The 19942-nt window shown below is 47.6% G+C and overlaps 2 protein-coding genes across 5 annotated transcripts in view; one reads left to right on the top strand and one right to left on the bottom strand.

Annotated features, from left to right (window-relative positions):
* MBD6 (methyl-CpG binding domain protein 6) overlaps window positions 1-1472 on the top strand; it is an 8762-nt gene extending 7290 nt beyond the window's left edge. Inside the window, exons 11-13 of one of the 2 annotated variants that reach the window (XM_006757333.2) lie at window positions 13-65; window positions 291-357; window positions 502-1472. In XM_006757333.2, coding sequence (XP_006757396.1) covers window positions 13-65; window positions 291-357; window positions 502-576 — 195 coding nt within the window. In that variant the 3' untranslated portion in view covers window positions 577-1472. Of the gene's footprint in view, window position 1; window positions 66-290; window positions 358-501 lie in introns of those variants that run through there. The other variant, XM_015559785.1, reaches the window with a different exon arrangement.
* A 151-nt stretch (window positions 1473-1623) lies between these two features.
* Window positions 1624-15575, bottom strand: DCTN2 (dynactin subunit 2). Of its 3 annotated transcripts, XM_006757324.2 has the most exons (15): window positions 15459-15575; window positions 11372-11380; window positions 8942-8947; window positions 6385-6481; window positions 6149-6210; window positions 5715-5813; window positions 5344-5504; window positions 4995-5145; window positions 4157-4222; window positions 3906-3944; window positions 3652-3729; window positions 3486-3557; window positions 3139-3241; window positions 2951-3042; window positions 1624-2060 (listed from the first exon to the last, which is right to left on the bottom strand). In XM_006757324.2, exons 1-15 carry the CDS (start codon window positions 15558-15560, stop codon window positions 1974-1976), a joined length of 1224 nt encoding a protein of 407 aa, XP_006757387.1. In that variant the 5' UTR covers window positions 15561-15575; the 3' UTR covers window positions 1624-1973. The 3 variants fall into 3 exon arrangements, with proteins under 3 accessions (XP_006757387.1, XP_006757388.1, XP_006757389.1); XM_006757325.2 differs by lacking the exon at window positions 11372-11380; XM_006757326.2 differs by lacking the exons at window positions 8942-8947; window positions 11372-11380.
* Between the last annotated feature and the right edge of the window lie 4367 nt (window positions 15576-19942).

Raw genomic sequence — 19942 nt, 5'->3', positions numbered from 1 at the left:
TGCTTTTCTCAGGTGCCTCCAGGGGTAGTCAGAAAGTCTCGTCGAGGCCGGAGGAGAAAATACAAGTGAGTATTGGGCCCACCACAATCTTGGCCTTTTCTCACTTCTTGCTGGGTTTGTAGAAATGATTAAAAGTAGCAGCTTGGTTTTCAAAAGGGCAAATACTCATTTGAATATGAATAAGGATACTATGCCTTTACTGTCCAAATGTAGAAAGTTTCCCACCCAAACTCTGAAATTCATCTGGTGCTTGGGGAGGTGTTCCTGATCATCTGTGCCCCTTATTGCAGCCCTACCCGGAACAGCAATATCTCCCGCCAGGATGTTGTTACCTTGGACCCCAGCCCCACAACCCGAGTAAGTGTGTACCAGTGGGTGGGTGGGAGGGTATGTATAGGGATGGGCAGGAGGAAAAAATGGTTAAAGGGAGTGGGGAGAAAATAAAAGACTTATTGATACCTAACTGTTTGATCACTTCTTTCGACTTCCCCTCTTGTATAGGCGGCTGTCCCTCTGCCTCCCCGGGCCCGCCCTGGCCGTCCTGCCAAAAACAAGAGGAGGAAACTGGCCCCATAGCAGCCATACCTGGAGCTGGATCTGACCCTGACTGGGGAAAGCTGAGTGCTGAGCCTTGGGAGCCCCTGCCAGCCACCTGCACCTGTGGACAGTGGGTGGGGGCACTACTCCCCACTCAGAGCACAAATGCAAGCCCTTCCCCTACAATCCCATCCTGAGCCATTGCAGGGGGTAGGGAAGCTCTGCCCCTCCCCCCAAAGCCATGTCACTGAAAAGGCCTTGGGGGGGAGGGGGTATATGGCCCGCTCCCACCAGGCTAAGGGGAATACCCCCTTCCCCAGGTCTTTTATTTGTTTAAGTTATTTTTGCACAAATGACTCTTTTATATTTAATTCGACTTCATTGCCTCCCTTCTTGAAGCCAACAGGCTCAGTTTACAAACCTGTGAGCTACTGTTGGCTGCTGTCCTCCTTCCCAGTGAAAGGTACAAAGCAATAAGCATCATGCATCCTCCCCTCACCTCTCCAACACCCCTCTGTCTCTGGCTCAGGTTGCTCAAAGCACAGATCCTCTCTTACCCCTGTCCCCAGGTTTGAAACACATAGCCTCATTTCAAGGTATAGCCAGCTTCCATCTTCTGGGATAGAAAAAAGGGGTAAGGGGATAGAGAGAGCCCTCTGGGACTCTCCCCCCATACACACTACACTGCCCCTTCTCCCCTCCCCCCACCAAAATGCTCAGAGACGTTGTGATGATGCGACTGAGGATTATGCAACGTGGTCCAACCGGAGCGGCCAGCATGACCAGCTGTCCAGGGGCTGCCTCCTGCCTTTTCTTTTGTAAAGACAAGACCCTTGGGAGTTTTAATTCTGTTTTGTACTTGCCCTGTGGGGCCTCCACTGCTTTTCTATGGGAGATACTCTTAATTTAACAGATGAGAATATTTTGAAACTCTGGCTCTGACTCTGTCCTCATTTTTTCCTTAGTTCTTTGGTATGAACGGGTTACAGTTTAACTCCTCCTGTAGTAGACAGTAGCTTAGCTTGCCTATTATGTTATGAATGTCTCAGTGCTGCCTCTTCCCCAGGAAACACAGCAGAGGCCACACAGAGTACAACAGCATTTAATGGTCAGAAACAGTTGTACAGTGTTACAATCAGCCACAGAAACTGCTGCAGGACAAGACCCAATCCTTCCCACACAGGACAAAGCAGTATTGGACATGACCTGGCATGTGGCTGGGCCCAGGGCCTGAGGGGAGACCACCATCTAATATCCCCAGCTACCACTCTAGTCATCAGAGGAGGGGTATAAACCCCACATGCAAGAAGAACCATTTGTGCCCAGTGTCAAATGGGATGGGGATGCAAGAGTTATAATTAAGGGAAAACTATGTAACCTGTTAACATAGTTCAAAGGGGTAGGTATTACCCCTGTTCTCCATCTCCCAAAGGGGCTCACTTTCCCAGTTTCTTCATCCGTTCATCAATGTTGGCAAAATTCCCCTCAACTGTGGACAGGTTTTCACGCATGGTTGTCTGTACCTAGGAAGTGATAGAGATGTTTTATTCTTTGTCAATTCCAGGTACTTACCTAGCTGAGGACCTAAAGAAATTCTTAGGACAAAATGAAATGGAAACACAGCTTACGGGCCTCAGAGCAGGGAGGTTATAGCAGTAGTTTTCAAACTACTCTTGGAGTACCATGGACCTAGGTCAGGGTCTGCCAAGCAGACAGGATTCTTAAGAGGGCCAAGTAAGATTTTGTTGAAATAGGGGTTCACTGATTAAAGTTAGAAAATTGCTCCAGAGGAAGAACATTATACCAAGTAAATTTTTTCACTTATTTTGATGGTCCTGTGATGCCGGTCTCTCAACTTTAATGTTCCTCCTCCCCCCAGCACTGAAAACTATGTCTCAACAGAAACCAAGGACTCATTATGTGCTGGACACTGCTAAAAGAATGAAGGACGAAGGTGAAACTCACTGCTCAGAGTCAGAAATGAAGTGGCAAAACCAGGTTGGAGCCTAGCTCCTGACGTGAAAGCCCATATTCCTTCCAATGTACTATGTTCAGGAGTACCTGGATGAGGACCCAGAGAGGGTAAAGCTAAGCTGAGACTACAGAGGGAAAGGGTAGGTTTCAGAGGAAAAGCTGGTGTTTATTGAACTAACAATTCACCCAGGTCATTTAACCTCGTCCACATAACTCTGAAATAAGTATAATTTTCCAGAGGGCAAGACCGAAGTTCATAGGCTAAGTTTCCACAACCACTGAAAAACAGTGTGAAGACTCAAACCAAGGTCCTGCTACAAACGATGCCACCAAAGGGGCTAAGGCAGAAAACACTCTGAGATACTCAGAAGACACTCAGCTGGAGAACCTGGTCTATGTATCTGGAGAAGGGAGGCAGCAAACCAATAAAGGGGCAGACCTGGGTCAAGAGGGTGGTGTTGTCCTTGAGAGAACTAGCGATCATCTGCTGTGTGGTGTCCAAGTGTGTCAGGAGCTGACCAAACTGCATGGCTACAAAAGAAAGGTATGGGCGAGGTTAGAATGCAAGACAAGAGGAAAGGGGATAGAAGTTGCCTACTTTCCAATTCCTCTGGACACCCCTCCCACCTTGCTCATGCAGCTGCTTGATGGTGACAAGTCTCTGCACCAGCTCAGGAAGGGTGGAGGCGATGGGGCTCCAGCGCTGTATGGTTTCATATAGCTGGTGCACCTGGAGGGACAGGACAAGGCCCAGAGGAGTTGGCCTACTTGTCAGTGAAGTACACACTGACTTTACTAGGGTGGGGTGAGGTCAACTAGGTGAGGACAGAGTAAAGCACTACCCTTTCTCAGTTGGCACGGGTTTATAAAGACCAGGGACCTGAAGATTCAGTGCTCTCATTACCACCAGGATGACTCAGAGAACATAAGGAAGCAGGAAAGGGTAGAGAGATGGGGGAAGATGTCTTCCTGACCTTGCTTTGTGTATCTGCATCCTCTACAGAAGCTTTATGCTTGGCAATCTCATTCACCTTTCCCAGGACACTCTGCAAACACAGATTTTAAGGCTGATAGGTAAGTGCATCCAGGGCTTCCCAAGTCCCAAGCGATCTGTAATCCACTTTGTCCTCCACTTAATACCTGAAGCCGAGCCTCCACTTGGTCCAAAACTGCAAGGTCCAGGGCGCTCACCTTTGCCTGCAACAGTTCTACAGTCTCCTGGGGGAAGGGGTTGGGACAAGTTTCATAAAAGGGAAAAGATCAGACTAGAAAGAGGCCACCCCATATTCCACTGAGAGTAATTTATAGATGTAGACCTCAAAATCATTCTCCAAGCAACCCGATCCCAATAATCCCCTCGTACCCCAAACATTCCAGTTCTTTTTCACACTCACTGTTAGGCAGGCTCCCTGCAGACCTGCAGAAAGGGGATTCTGGTGGGGAAGAGGAGGGAAGAAATCAGTGATTCTACTCTCTCCATATGATTACCACTTTCCCCATTCTTCCTGTTCTAGCGGGAGCCCACTGGCTGATCCCAGTACTGACACCCTTTCCTGACGCCTCCCAGGATTCTGTGGAATGCTGTGGACCTCAGGCTGAGGGTATAGAATGTGAGGATAAGACTAAGAATAGGAGAGCACCTGACCTGAGCATCCTGATTACAGCGTACAGTTGCTTCCAGCTCTGTCAGGCGCTTCTCAAGTTCTGCAACCTAGGGGGAGAAAGGAGGTGAAATTTGCCATCACCTCCCTGCTGCTGCAGTGGGAGGTAAGATCCTGCTATTCTCTGCTTGTCTGCTTGCAACTCCCCTCTGCTCTTCCCTCTACCAATGGATGCCTTTCCAAGGAACATATCCCTATTCATAATCTTAAAATCTCAACTGAAAGTAGATGGGTGAGGGGAACACGAAGAATGAGACATCAAGAAGATCAGAAGCGCCCTAGCTGGTTTGGCTCAGTGGATACAGCATCAGCCTGTGGACTGAAAGGTCCCGGGTTCGATTCCAGTCAAGGGCACATGCCTGGGTTGTGGGGCTTGATCCCCAGTGGGGGGTGTGCAGGAGGCAGCCAATCAATGATTCTCATCACTGATGTTTCTATTTCTCTCCCTCTCCCTTCCTCTCTGAAATCAATAAAAATTTATTAAAAAAAAAAGATGAGAAGCGCCCTAGCTGGTTTGGTTCAGTGGCTAGAGCATCGACCTGTGGACTTAAGGCTTCTATGTTAGATTCCCGTCAAGGGCACATGCCCGGGTTGTGGGCTCAATCCCCACTAGGGGGCGTACAGGAAGCAGCCAATCAATTCTCATTTCTATCTCTTCCTCTCCCTTCCTCTCTGAAATCAAAAATATATATATAGTTTTAAAAAGATCAGAAGCACCCTCTCCCCAGAACTGATCCCTTGGAGGAAGGCAGGAAAGTCTCTAGGGCCACATCTCCCCTGCCTCCCTCTTGGGCCCCCAATCCACAGTACATACATACTTACTTTGGCAGCTTGAGAGAACTTGTCTTGCTCAGGCCGCGAATGTAGTTCGTAAGTGACAAGGCTGCTATCTGGGAGGGTCCCACTTGTGGTTTTTCCCCCTGAACCAGCCCCTTTGCTGTTCTTTGTTGCCTCCAGCTGTAGTAGTAGGCGCCTAGGTCAGAAGACCAAGTAATAATATCATGACTTGAAGGATGCAGGCCAGCCCAGCCACTCTTACTCATTCTACCTCAGAGTAGTCAGCATTAAGGAACCACTAGGCCATCTCTTCCCTTAATAGCCCTGTCACTACCTGGCTGAGTCCCTCTACACCCCAATTAGCAATGTTTTCTCAACCAAGTAGAGCACCCACTTAGCCAGAGCTCCATCAGGGTCAGTAAGGTTGATCGCTGCATCTGGTCCCAGCAGCTTCTCCAGGTGGGAAGCAACCAGCTGCTGCTTCAGGGCTGCCAGCTGTTTAGCCAACACTACGGGGGTCAGCTTCTCCTCAGTGGCTGATTCCTTCACTGTTGTCTGGTATGAAAAGTAGACAGTTGAAGGGTGGCAAGAGTGAACTAAGGGGAAAAAAAAGGGTCAGATCTAGCTGTGGCTGGAAGTCACCTATAGCACTGAATAGAGATTCGTGTGGATCCAGGAGCACAGGGACTCGTTCTCCTCCTGCTGGGAGGTCCTCCTCTGTTCTATAAGTCACAGCAGAGAGGGGAGAAGATAGTTTATAGTTACCTTGATTTTTTCAACTTCAGTTGTCAGCTCTTGGACCTCATGCAATAGTCGCTGGTACTTTTGCTGGGGTGTCTCCTTCACTCCCAGACCCTCTCCAAGCTAGAGAGCAAGCACAAAAGGTGATGTTATACCTCCCAGTACAGGGAACCTCAAGAATTTATCCAAACCCTGGGCTTGAATTGTGAGGGTGTTACATCCAACTCAGAATCTACTACACCCTATTGAACTGAGATAGCTGGAGGCCTGGAGACTCTCCAGAGCAAACAGCAGAGGAATAAAGCATCCTCAGATGCATCCTACTGGGTTCCTCTTTCCCCATCCCCTAGGGTTGGGGACACCCAACCAAAGAGAAACTCAGAATCTGACAGCATCCCTTGATCTCCTGCTAGAGAGGATCACTGTACCTTTCCCATCAACACACACACACAACAAACCATCTCATATTCTCCAGATTCGTATCCTGTCCTCTTGGTTTTTCCAATACGATCTGAGAAATCTGTCAACAAAAGAAGATGAAATTAAAGGCCTGATCTAAGCCCAAGGCAGTCAAGGTCTCAGGTGACAATGAAGGCTTCCACCAGGGATCTCTATGAGGGACCCTTTCCCAAAGCAAAAGGCACTAAGGCCTGAGAACAGATTTCCCCCCAGCCAATTTACAGCCCAGTCTCACCAAGTCCCTTTGTCCCCACTCTCTTGTCTTTGAACTTGTCATAGGCAGCATTAGGATTGACAATGATGTGCTCTACACTTGTGCTCGTCAGTTCCTCCTGCAGGAATAGGTAGTTCAGGCGCTGGGCAGTCTCATTCACACTCTAGAACTTCCCCATAAAAATCCCCTCTATATAAGTAGACTGGCTCCTACTTTCCAAGCTGCTGACCCAGGCCCGACCTAGGCAACGGAAGCTCCCTGGTAAATTGTAGTCTCAGTTGTATAAACATTAACACCCTGATTCAACTGGGAACAGAGGAAGCATAGCCTCCCCACTCCCCCGCCCCAGCCAACTGGGCCCTCCCAGTTATTTGGCACATACCATGCATTCAGGGTAAGAATGAACCTGACCTTTTAACCTTTACTTTTTACCAAAAGTAAATTTCCTTGCTGCTGAGGAAGTCCACTTTCAAGCTAATTTCCCTTCTTGCTGGAGGAAAAGAGGTGGAATAACAGACAATCAAGCTACCAACTTGAGTGAATATTAGGACTGGAATATGCTGCTGAAGGGAAGACATCAGCTCTTTGATAGAAAAAGAAGGTTGGCTGGCAAAGAGCCTGACCAGAAGTTCTGTTTCTAAGCTGCCATGAAGTCAGGGAATTCAGGTGAAGAGAGACAGGCAAGAACACACTGTATTATTTTTTAAGGGACATCTTAGAAGCAACAAGTAGAAGCAGTATCTGCTTGCCAAGAATACCTATGGGCAAGGGCCATAGACAAGTCCTGAAATGGAGATAACCCAGCATCTATTCTAAGAGAAGCCCCAGCTCCAGCCCTCCCTGACCTCTCTGCTGGCTCTTAAGCGCTGAAGCTACCCCATAAACGGGGACATGGTAAAGAAAGGGAATGAGATTTTACTCTAGAAATTGAGGCAGACAGGTTCCCTCCTTACTGGGTATCTACTGGCTGTTCAAATTCCAATAACTACACCAAGACTGGGCATTCATACTGCATGTCTGTCCTTCAATTATCAGCAGTCTGACAGTGCTCACTACATTACTGAGGGCAGGGTGGGGGAGGGGGACATTCTGGAGTCCTTTTCTTTTGGAGATGCTACCTCCACCTTCTACAGAAGGAAGACAAAGTAAGTCTTCTTTCCTTTAGCTGGAATAATGGTTCTCAACCCTGGCTGCACAACAGAATCACTTAGAAAATATTAGGCCCTTGCCTAGAGCATCATCCTGATACACCAAGGTTGAAGGTTTGATCCAAGGTTGAGGGTTGGATCCCTGATCAGGGCATATACAGGAAACAATCAATGATTGCATAAATAAGTAGAACAACAATCTCTCTCTCTCAAACCAATTTTTTAAAACATTAGAAAGAAAAAGAGGCCTGGGCTCACCTCTGTAGATTCTGATTTATTGTTCCAGGGAGGGCCAGTGCAGTAGGTTGGTTTAAAAGCTACTCAGGTGATTCTAGTATTTCTAATATGCAGCCAGGAACAAGAATCTCTGCCTGTGGGTATTGAGGGGTGGGGGGATGATGGTGGTAAAGAGACACTGGTGGAGAAAAAGCAGCAGACAAAAGCTCCATCCTTCATCTCTGGTCTGCCATTAAAGAAGGAATCAGTGTGAGTGGCAGCTTTAAAAATAAGGGAGGAAAGGGGGTAAGGAGAACTGATCAACTTTGATCTTTCCCTCTTCTTCAGGAAAGTGCTGGGCAGAGGGACAAGAGCTAAAGATTAAGGGAAAACAACAGGGTTCAATGTCCCATATGCAAGGGCCTAGGGGAAAAAAGACAACTGAGTCCTAAATTATCATCTCTTTAATCTTCTCTGAAATGTTAAGGCGCGAGCACCCACCAGCCAAATAACTGTGTGGTCTCTAGCGTCTGTAAGTGTCTGAGAAGGACTCGTGCTCAGGAAAGACAACTATCTTCTCTGAAAGTTGACACTCAGTAATATGCCACTCCTCTTTGTGAGTGCCCTACTCAAGGCCAATGAAGTAGAAACCCATTAAAAAAAATTTCTCTTAAAAAGAGGAATGGGAGATATAGTCTACAGACCAAAGAAAGAAATTATAGCTCCATTGTGTTAAACCTTTATTATGGGACAGGCACTGTGCAGATGAGAACCTACTTTCTTATTTACTTTCCTAAAAATAGGGAAGGGGTGGCGTAAGAAAGGCAAATACACAGACCTATGAGTTTCAGAGGTTCTGGACAGTAAGAGGGATTGATAATGCTTTCACCTCACTGTTCCTGACACAGAAGCATGTGCTGGGTCAGGAGGGCGGCCTGACACTGGCACCCCTGAGGAGCCCTCTGAGGGTGTGGCCCTGGAGACAGGTGGGCAGAACACTTCAGTCCTCCAGTGACACCTACTCCACAGTGTCTCAGAGATCTGGGGGCATGAGTTAGGGGCAATGTTATTACAGTGACTCGTGAGGTGGGAAAAGGTTGTCGCTGGGGTGGGGCTGAATAGATGAAAGATTTGGTAGAGACAAAAGGACAGAAAAACAACTGCCCATCACAGCACACCCCACTAAAAAGCAGATGAAAGGTCAGGCTTCTTACCAGCTCCTTGTGGTTTCCCCAGAGGTGAGAAAATCAAGAGTTAAAAGGAAAGGGAGTGGGGAAATGGGGGTGAGGGAGGGGAAAAAAAAAAGACAAAATTGTTATTAGCAAATTGTCACATGCACGACATGACAGTCTTCAAACACACTGCACCACAGGGCCCAGGGGAGCCTAGCAAAATTGGGGACCAAGAAATTTCAGCTCAGGTTGTCACATACCCGCAGAAGAAAGAAGAGCTTGGGTCCCTTTCCTCTCTGGTGGTGAGGATGTCATGAAGCTTTGCCAGTAACAGCAGCAACTCAGGATCATCTGAGAACTAGTAGTAGATGCTGCAAGCTAGTGGCATGGAACAGGGAAGTGGGGGAAAGGAGGCTGAGGTGGAGGGGAAGCTGTGGAAATGGCAATGTGAAGCAGAGGCTATGACGATTCTGAGGACCTGCACTGATTGAGGGTCCACAATTCTCAAGGGGGGCGTTCATGGCCTAAGTCTTCCTGTCCCCTGGTTTCCCTAGTGTAGAAGAATCAGACATGTGGATGACTGAGTCAGTCACAATGAGAGTGCTCGTGTGGGTGGTCCGGTATAATTTTAGGTTTAGCAGAATAAAATATGTCAGGTACAGATGGTGAGTTTAGGGAAATACGAAGCACCTGATTGAAGCCCCATTCTCCTTCTCTGCTGCTAAACCACACAGGGCAGATCCTGGTCCCTTGTGTAGTCCGTGTTTGATTACTTCTTGAGTGATGGGTAGCTCACCCTGCAGCTCGGAGGGATCCAGAGCAATTCTGCCATGATGTGCTAGCAGAGGACACCAAGATTCACAGCTACCAGCCCATATGCAGAACAGGTTTCTTCAACCCTCTATTCACAAGATTCACAGTGGTTGGAGGGTAGACAAAGGGGAAAGGTGGGAGTATTTCAAAGAGGCCTCATTTTAGTCCAGGCCTCACAGATAAGAATCTCATTTCCAGGCAAGACTGGTAAAGAACTACCAGGAAGGGGAATCCAGCTGCACATCCTGCCTCTCCAGGAGCTCTACTGACGGGTAGACAGAAGTGTGGAGGGTCAAATGCTTCCTGCTCCAGAGATTTCCGCTAAATATACCCGAACCTCAACCTCTCCATCGCCTGATGCCAGGGTCCACCCTAGCAGACTCCTCCCTCAGCTCAGGGTAGAGGTGAACCTGGGTCCTGTGGTCTAGGCTGGGATGTCTCTACAGAGTGGGTGTATGCCCTCACATTTGCATGCATACAAAACGAGGGGAGGCACACACACTACACATTTCTCTTGCCCCACCACGCTAAAATCAGTTTGGGAGAAACTCAAGGAGAAATAGAGGACAATGGGCCATAAATCAAGTTCAAATCATGAAGAACAATCAGAATCAGGAGGACAGAAAAATCAAAGAAAATGGCATTATTAGTTTGCAAACAATATATGCCACTTCCAGATCTGTCCTATGGGGAATGATGAGATTTTAAACATAATTCCTGTAACCTGGAATAGTAACAGTCACCATGGAAACCTACTACACCCAGCCACCTTGACTTGAAAATTCTAAGTGCCCTGATACCAGGTACTAGCTTATCTGGTAGATGATTCCCAGTCCCTCTCACTAATGAACTCCCAGACTCCCCAGGGCTGTTTGGCTAAATGGCTGTGCCTAGAGGCAAAACCTGAGGTTCTAGATCAGATAGGGGGGAGAGGCCACTGCTGCTCTCTGAGCCTGTTCAGGCTCTATGCCAACACTGCAGCCAGAGGGACTTTGGAACCATGAAGACAAGGAGCATGGATAGTACAGAAGAATAAAACTGTCCAGGATGGACCAACATAGTGCTGAGCAACCATCCATTTCTAAAGGAGGGGAACAGAAACAGAAAGACTCATGAAAGCACAAATAAACAAAGTTATTACCTTAAAATTAGCATATAATACCCCTTTTGCCTATCCAATTTATCTTTCTGTAAAGGCTCAGCCTAGAATATTAAATTGAGTTTCCCAGGCATAATCCACACACAGCTAAGAAGTGAGGACTGTAGCTGTTCCCCTTGTTCTTCATCCCTGTTTGGAATAGTTTAGTCATTCCTTTTCTCTTAACTCCATCTCAGTCTGAGAAAGGGAACCCCCTTCTCACTCTAGCTCCTGAATGCCTTATGTGCCCAAGCATTCCTAGCCTCCATGTTTCTATCCCATCCTCCATTGGACAGTTTTATTCTGCAGACTTCCCAAGAGGAAGAGACAATGATTCATGGACCATAATTGTGCTTCTAATCCTTGATTTCTGATCTTTAAACATACGGACAGCAAGCCCCTTAGTGATCTAGCTAGGGACTCATTAGAATTTAAATTAGCTATAACAATAGCACAGTGGCAGAGCATTGCATGCGAGATGGCAGATGAAAAAAACATGCAGAGAAGAAGCATGGTCTTACTTGTGCAAACTAGTGTCCAGGCAAGGTGGTGAGGAGGGAGGATGGGGGAAGCATCAGGAAAAACTCAGGTAAGTTCAAGTGCGCCAACAGTTAATGAACACAATCAAGCATACTCTATGATACCCCAAACTGTAAGGAAGAGAACCTACCATTTGTCATTTCAACCTGGTGCAGTGTCCAGCAGCAGTACCTACCCTTTGGAAAACTGAAGCCTCTGCCAGGGCCCCACCAAACTTTGGCAGGTCACTTTTCCCCCCTTCCACATGGCATTGAGAATAGTTATGGCATAAAGGGAGAAACCAAATCCTACTTCCAGTGAGGTTTTCTAAATTTACTCCCCTTGGCTGGCTGGCATGGCTCAGTGGCTGAGCATCAACTTATGAACACAAGAGGTCACGGTTTGATTCCTGGTCAGGGCACATGCCTGGGTTGCGGGCTTAATCCCCAGTGGATGGCGTGCAGGAGGCAGCCGATTGATGAGTCTCTCTCGTCATTCATGTTTCTCTCTCTCTCTCTCCCTCTTCCTTCCTCTCTGAAATCAATAAAAATATATTTTAAAAATAAATAAATTTACTCCCCTTGTTCCAGCAGTTCAAAAATCATGAGCAGAATGCCCCACAAACCCAAGGCAGGCTATGGGCCCAGAAGAGATGGAATTCCAAATGGGAATTAGCTTTCTGGACAAGACATTTTAAGAAAAGTTTCCAAACAAGCCCATCACCCCAATAAACCCAGGAGTGTCTGAAATGCAGAGAGGAGATCCTCCCAGATTGAGGAAGATGGGGCTAGCCTATACAGTTTTCTGGCCCATTCATTTGAGAATACTTCCTGCTAAAATAATTTTTAAAGGGATAGTAGGAAATTCAGGATCATCTTTACCAAAATTAAAACCCATGGCCTGGCCGGCATGGCTCAGTGGTTGCGCATCGACCTAGGAGCCAGGAGGTCACAGGTTTAGTTCCCTGTCAGGCCACATGCCTGGGTTGTGGGCTCTATCCCCAGTGGAGGGTGTGCAGGAGGCAGCCGATCAATGATGCTCTGTCATCATTGATGTTTCTGTGTCTCTCTTCCTCTCCCTTCCTCTCTGAAATCAATAAAAATATATTTAAACAAACAAACAAGCAAAAAAAAAACCCTTCGACTACTGCCCTGGCTGGTTTGGCTCAGTGGATAGAGTGTTAGCTTAAGGAAGGGTCCCGGATTCGATTCCAGTCAAGGGCACATGCCTAGGTTGCGGGCTCGATACCCAGTAGGAGACGTGCAGGAGGCAGCTGATTAATGATTCTCTCTCATCATTGATGTTTCTATCTCTCTCTCCCTTCCTCTCTGAAATAAATAAAAATATATTAAAAACAACAAAAACCTTCTACTACTTTCTTCTATCTCCCCATTATGGGAATTGTAAAACTTTTATGTTTAAGTTAAACCAGCCATTACAATCTTTAAGGACTATTACAGGACATTATTTCGTTAGGCAGCCCCATTTCTTCTACAGTGGAGCAAATAGAGAAAGGAGGTTAAAAGACAGGGAGGGTCAACCCTCTCTGACTATTCCTTTTTATTTTTATTAATTTCAGAGAGGAAGAGAGAGAAACATCAATGATGAGAATCATTGATCGGTTGCCTCCTGCACGCCCCCTACTGGGGATCAAGCCAAAATCGAACCAGGACCCTTCAGTCCACAGGCAGAAGCTCTATTCACTGAGCCAAACCAGCTAGGGCTGACTATTCCTTCCAATAAAAATCTGAGACACCGAAAGGGATCCATTTGAAACTGGTCATATTGGTTGTCTCCAAGGAAGGGAACTGAATGGGCAGACAGTGGTGGGAACAGAAACTTTTGTTCTATGTGCATATATAACCTATTTTAAAAACCAATAAAATTAAAGTTAAAAATAATCGGGGGGTGGGTGGGGGAGGGGGAGAAAATAATCTGGAGACTAAGGCAGAGCATGCTGTTTGTTGCCAGGGGTTAAGAAGGTTCCCGAAAACCTCATGGTTCAGTCACAATAATGGTAATATGCACTGTCACCTGTGCTACGTCTTAGGAGCGTAGGTGAGGAGGTAGGCCACTGGTGAGAATCCAAGTCTCATGGACATGAGGTTTCTTGATTATCTAAGTACCACCCACTGCTCCTCAAGTTGCACATTTACGTCAGTATTAAGAGCAGTGGCTGAAACATTACTCAGCTGACTTCCCGAAAGCTGCCCTCCTAAGGCCCACAGGGAAATGCAGGGGCCAAAGACATTAGCTGACATCAGGAAACATCTCAGTAACCACCCCCTAGGCTCCTACAGTAAAGGTCTCCCCATCCTTCTCACTCCTCCCTAGTGAGAGGTATTTATTTAGCTGGGCCTTAAAGGATGGAATATTCACCATCCAGATCCTATACACTTCTATACCGCATCCTAAGCAATGTGCCACAAGAAAAGAATACTTATGGTACCCTCTCTTCCCATTAGATTTTACTAAAATATATTGTTCAGGCTCAGCAGGGAGAAACAGCCAATCAGGGCTCCACATTCAGGTTCTTCCATGCCTGGAACGGGTGTCATCATTTTATTAAGAGATATCCCATTACCTTCAGAAGGAAAATTACAATGTGTTTTTTGGTTTGGAAAGGGGCTACCTGTTTGTATCAAAGTCAGTGACAAAGGGACTGAACCATTACAAAGTTCTATTCATTATCTCACCATGAAGGCTTGATGTTTTACAGGTAGTGGCCTAGGCCAGAGTTGAGCAGTATCTGAACTGTGACAGTAGAGTGACGCCCTCAGCATACACACTCTTGCCCTGTGAGGTCAGAGACAGCTTCCTAATAGGATACCTCTTGGAGAGACAGGTGCATATGTAGGTGCCTGAGCAATGACAACATCTACATTATCTCCAGATACTCAGGCTTGGGGGACAGACTAACATGCCAGCAAGTACAGAAGCCACAAGGAACAAAACACTGAGAGAGGGGACAGGGAAGGTGTTCCCCACAAAGCAGGAACCACTTCCACATAGGGGAAATCAAATAAGGAATAAGTGAGTACGCCAAGCCATACACTGTAAGCCAGCAACCAGCATTCTCTAGAACTAACAGCCCCACAGCCATAGCCACAGGATTTACAGACACGCACACTGAGCCTGTTCCCGCTGACTCTTGGTCACAACTTCATTGAGATCTCCTACCATCCACATGACCCTAGCCCAGCTCTCTTTGGAAATAACAGAACCTAAAACACATCCTGTAAGACACGGTAACAAATCTCTGTTCCCCTTTGCACTTACATACAGAATTTTCACTATGTTGATTTCTATTCACTCAATTTTGTTTTTTTCTTCTGTTTCCTCTATGTATCCTAACTTCCCCCATTAGTCTGGGTGACTCTTGAGAGCAAGTGCTTTTCTTCCTTGCATTGCACCAAAAATAAAGATTAAACATTTAATAAACAATGCTAAGTGGTTCCCCTCATTAAAATGTGTCCACAGCTAATTCCTTCCTCTTGAGTTCTTGGACTTGAAAGTGCTAACAGGGCCTCTCCTCTACTGATATAAAAAATGTCTGTTCTTCCTCAAATTTGTTTTGCTCTGACCAGGTCCCTTATCTTTCTTCAGTCTCCAAATAATTTTCTTACTCTTTGCCCGACAGTCATATAAAAGGGTATTCCTCAATACTTCAAAGTCTAGCTCTTAGTAGGATACTAATGAACACATATTGAGTGAAATATTTTATGAACTAGAAGGCCTAGACCTAACCTTAAGCAGTTTATAAAAGCTCAAGCTTCATGATTCATTACCATGGAATAGCGCGCAGGGGACTTAGGAGTCACTAGCCCCAAACCTAAATGTTTTGGGATATTTCAATTTTATTTCAAAGGCCAAGGATCAGATCTTGTTCGTTGGAATTCCACTGACCTGACTCTCCTTCCTGGTATTGCTCACTGGTAGCGGCAAGCCCGCTAAGGCCTTGCAACCAACACACCACCCAGGCTGGGTTGGCATACCCGCTTATCGCCATGGCTCCCCGGAAAAGAGAAAGGGCCTGCCTGGGGGAGAGGTCAGAGTCCAGAGGAGTCCTGAGGCAGCACACAGTCTTACCGCATCGAACTCTGCTTGGTCATCCTCAGGTAGGTCGCTGGTTTCATAAACATCTGGCTCGTTCCTGGCCTGCGGGTAGAAGCAGTGACCACCTGACTTCATTACACAGCGTCCACCAACACCCCTGACCCTATTCCATTTGAACAAGTTAACAGAGAAGGCAGGCTGTGATGCCAGAATCCTGTCCCTTCGCTTCCACCTGCCCAGTTACCTGCAGTTCCCATGCCTTAGAGGGATAGGGATGACAGTGGGGACAATTGGGACTTGATGGTAAATGGTGAGTATAAGTGATGACCAAGACGTTACCCTAATCTGAAAGGGCATGGGTCCTTGGCAATCCTTATGTCATCAGTAGGAAAAGGGCTGTCCTCGCGTTAGGTCCTGTACACCACTACCCTGGCACAAGGGTTGAGAGTGACTCAGGACCTTGTACCCAAGGTCCTGTGACCCAGCCCCCAACCCGGGAATGCAGGCAGGACAGCACAAAGGGGGGTCCATGCCCGCACGTGCGGGGCGGGGTGGGGTGCCAGGGCACTCCCCGGGGGACAGAGTTCTCCATACAGCACAAGGGATGAAGGCCATCACTAAGTGGCCGGATGTGTGTGTCTGGGTGGGGATGGGAGGCTCATGGGAAGATGTGGGGAGACACGGGTGGTGTTGACACGGGAGGTAGAAACACTCGGGCCCAGTGATAGGGGCCCGGAGACGATTTTCTGGGCCGAGAACCCGGCGGCGGCCAGAAGAGGGGCCTGGTAGGCCGACCTAGGCCTGGCCCAGTCGGATCAGAGGAGGCCGGAAGGTGCCGCGGCTCGTCCGGAGCGAGCGGCGGGAGCCCTGGGGGTGATGCAGGGACTGCAGACGGGAGGGGTCACAGGTTGGTGCCTGTTGGGGGGTCCTTAGGAGGTCGGGGGCGCGGTTCTAGGGAGCCGTCGGGTTTGGGGGACCGGGGCCTCGGCGAAGCCGGGGCCGGAGTTCGGGTGGGGGAGAGGCTGGGTCCGGGTCCCGGGTTAGGCGGCGGCAGAGGGAGTGGCGGAGGAGGCGGAGGAGTAGGAAGTCTCGCGACAGCTGAAGTACAGGAGGACAGAGCAAAAGTCGCGAGAACAGCCCGCTACCACACCCGTGTAGAGGCCGGGACTGGCGAGAACGAGGCCAGGGAATGAGGTAATGGCGAGGGGCGCCGACTGGGATTATGGGATATGTAGTCTTGGCCCACTGGGGCTTTGGGGGGCGATGACAGTAAAGCGCTTTTTATTTCATCCGACCTATTTTCTTTAGTTTTTACATCAAGCCTGTGAAAGAGCTTTTCTAATTCCCGTTCTTCAGATGAATAAGTTTGGACTCCCCAGAAATCAAGTGATTACACAAAAATAACACAACCAGGCATGTTGTGACACAGCCAGGACTCCAAAAACAAGGATAACAAATAAACTTTAATAAAGGCTCAGTCTTGTTGGGAATGAAAAAGGTAAGTCACCTTCCCAATTTAGGACTGTCATAAAATAGAGGAAGCCTCGTTAAATTTGAAATAAGCAATAAATAGGCTTTTAAAAAATGTTTTTATTGATTTCAGAGAGGAGAGGAGAGGGAGAGAAACATCAATAATGAGAGAGAATCACTGAACTGCTGCCTCCTGCACAGCCCCACTGGGGATGGACCCTGCAACCCTGGCATGTGCCCTGACCGGGAATCAAACTGCAACCTCCTTGTTCATAGGTCAAAGCTCAACCACTGAGCCACACCCCGGTTGGGCCCATAAGTGTGTCCCATACCATATTTGGGACATAATAGCACAATAAATGTTATTTTTTATTTGAAATTAAAATTTAACTGGTTGTACTGTTTTTTTGTTTGTTTGCTTGTTTGAAATATATTTTTATTGATTTCAGGGAGGAAGAGAGATAGAAACACCAAAGATGAGAGAGAACCACTGATCGGCTGTCTCCTGCATGCCCCGCACTGGGGGTCGACCCCCAACCCCAACATGTGCCCTGACCAGGAATGGAACTGTGACCTCCTGGTTCTTAGTTTGTTGCTCAACCAGAGGCACGCTGGCCGGGTTGATTATCCTATTTTTGTCTTCAAATCTGGCAATCCTATCCAAGTTCATAGGTAAGTGATGGCTCTATGTCTGAACACCCTCTGTGCTCTTAGCCACTTCACTGGTTTCAGAGCTTTGAATTTGACAGTTCAAGAAAATTAAAACAAAATTAAAAAAAAAGAAAATTAAAATAAGAACAACAAAGTTTTGCGAGATAAGCATAGCATTGCTTCCTTTCATTTTGCCAAGTACATTAAAGGAAAAAACATCTATTTACTATTGCCATCATTCCTTAGCAGGAAAGTAAGAAGGACATACTCTCAGAATAAATTCTGCTTTATGAAAAATCACACTGCCTGTGTGTTTTATTTTTGCGGAGGGGTGGGGAGGGCTTACCCATAAACCTTTGTCTCTGACCAATGACCCTCCATGGACTAGCATTTTGAAACTCCTTTACTTAAGGATGCCATGCTGGAGCCCCTGGAGGCCTGAGGTTGGGCTGTTTCCCAGGATGTACCCTAAGCTTTCAGGATGTTGCAAAACTTAGAAATAGTGACAGACCAAGTCACAGAGGAGAGATGCTTATTTTCCTGAGTTTGGAACTCATTGTCATTCTGCGCATCCTCCCTTGGCTCCTCACCACGCCTCTATCCCTCTTTCTTCATAGTCCTTTGCCTTCCGTTGCAGTTTATTATTCTGAACCCTTCCCCTTCAGTTTCCTTAAAATTCAAGGTGGGTTAGAGGTATAGGTCCAATTTTGGAAACCCTCCCAGTTGAATTCTGAATGCTTAGGTCTTGTCTGGCCAGGCCATCATTCTCTCCCCTTGCCTCATAATGTCTAAGTGACCTTAGACAATTGTTAGGCAGAACCTCTATCCCCTCCTCCCTTCTTCCATCACCCTGCTCCTCCCCTTGGCCTAGAGCCTCAATTCCTGCAGTCTAACTCTGTTGGCTAGCGGAGGCCTGTGATGTGGAGAAAAATCAATTTGGCCAGATTCTAGATAGTTCTGCCCAGGGGCTGCAGCAGAAGTCTGACCTAAGGGCAGGAAGGACAAGTAATCTCTAGGCTTGGCTTTTCTTTCTTTCTTTTTTCTTTTTTTGGCCAGAGAAGTGGGAGAAACAGAGAGGGAAGGGGGAGAAACAAAAGAAGAAAGGCCTGAGATGTTAGGACTCTGTCCAATAGTAACTGGGACAGGAAACACACTCAAATTGGTGTCTAAACCTGCCTGAAACCCAAATTCAGAAGTCTGCCCCAGAAGTCCTCTCTTAAAGTCCCTCTGGCCTTACCCACCCCATCACTACCCCTCCTTCACTGCTTTCTGACTCCCGTTCTCTTGCAAAAGTTAGTGCTGCCCACTTTCATCATTCCAGGCCCAACTTATGAGGCAAAAATGAAAATTTTATCTGCTCTTGAATTCTGATAGCCCAGAATGGGAGTTTGTTTTCCTTCAAACTGAGGACCTGGAATGGATGTGGGGACATAGCCGGTTTGGCTCAGTGGATAGAGCTTCAGCTGCGGACTGAAGGGTCCTGTGTTGGATTCTGGTCAAGGACTCTTACCTCGGTTGCTGGGCTGGGTTAAGGGCTGGATCCCTGGCCCTGGTCGGGGCACGTGAGGGAGGCAATCAATCCATGTGACACATCGATGTTCCTCTCTCTGTATTTTCCCCTCCTTTCCACGCTTAAGAAAATCAATGGAAAAATATTCTTGGGTGAGAATTAACAACAACAACAAAGCCCTAGCCAGTTTGGTTCAATGGATAGAGCTTCGGCCTGCGGACTGAAGGGTCCTGGGTTTGATTACGGCCAGGGCACATGCCGGGGTTGTAGGCTAGATCCCCAGTAGGGGGCGTGCAAGAGGCAGCCAATCAATGATTCTCTCTCATCATTGATGTTTCTCTCTCCTCTCCCTCTCCCTTCCTCTCTGAAATCAATAAAAATATATTACAAAACAACAACAAAAAGGAATGTATGTTGGGGACATAGCAGACTGCACCCCTGTATGTAGACGGGAAGGGAATAGCCAAACCTCTCCTGATACTCTTCTCTGAAAAAAAATGGGACCTGGACAGCCATCTCCATGGGGTATAGGCCACTGCCCTTGAAGGTTGAGTGGGCTGGGGTATGTGGAGAGGGAATAAGAAGTGTGCTCCCAATCAGGAGAGAGGACTGTGAGCGGGTAGAGGGTGCCCTGGAGTAAAGGGGGCTGGACAGGCCCTCCCCAGACCCCTTATTCCTCTCAGAGGGTGGAGTCTGGGGGAGGGACAGACAGGTTAGGGATGTGGGATGCGGTGAGTCACTTGGGCAGGGAAGGGGTGAGGACAAGGTTATCTTCGAGAGTGAGGGGTGAGAAGAGGAGGCAAAGGGGAGGAAAGGTGCCACAGTGGGTGATGGACGCGGAGCGGCCCCCAATCCCCGCGGCGAGGGAAGCCCCGCCCCGCTCCTC

The sequence above is a fragment of the Myotis davidii genome, unplaced genomic scaffold (genome assembly GCF_000327345.1).
Source record: "Myotis davidii unplaced genomic scaffold, ASM32734v1 scaffold1134, whole genome shotgun sequence".
Classification (NCBI taxonomy): Eukaryota; Metazoa; Chordata; class Mammalia; order Chiroptera; family Vespertilionidae; genus Myotis; species Myotis davidii.
This window is presented reverse-complemented; position numbering and strand designations above follow the sequence as displayed.

Excerpts from the sequence above, each read along its gene's own strand:
- DCTN2 (XM_006757324.2), bottom strand. The coding sequence starts at position 15,560 with ATGAAGTCAGGTGGTCACTGCTTCTACCCGCAGGCCAGGAACGAGCCA. Across the intron at positions 5,505-5,714 it reads CTGAAGTTGAAAAAATCAAG|ACAACAGTGAAGGAATCAGC; the intron begins GTAACTATAAAC and ends TTTTCATACCAG. Across the intron at positions 2,061-2,950 it reads ACACCACCCTCTTGACCCAG|GTACAGACAACCATGCGTGA; the intron begins GTCTGCCCCTTT and ends ATCACTTCCTAG.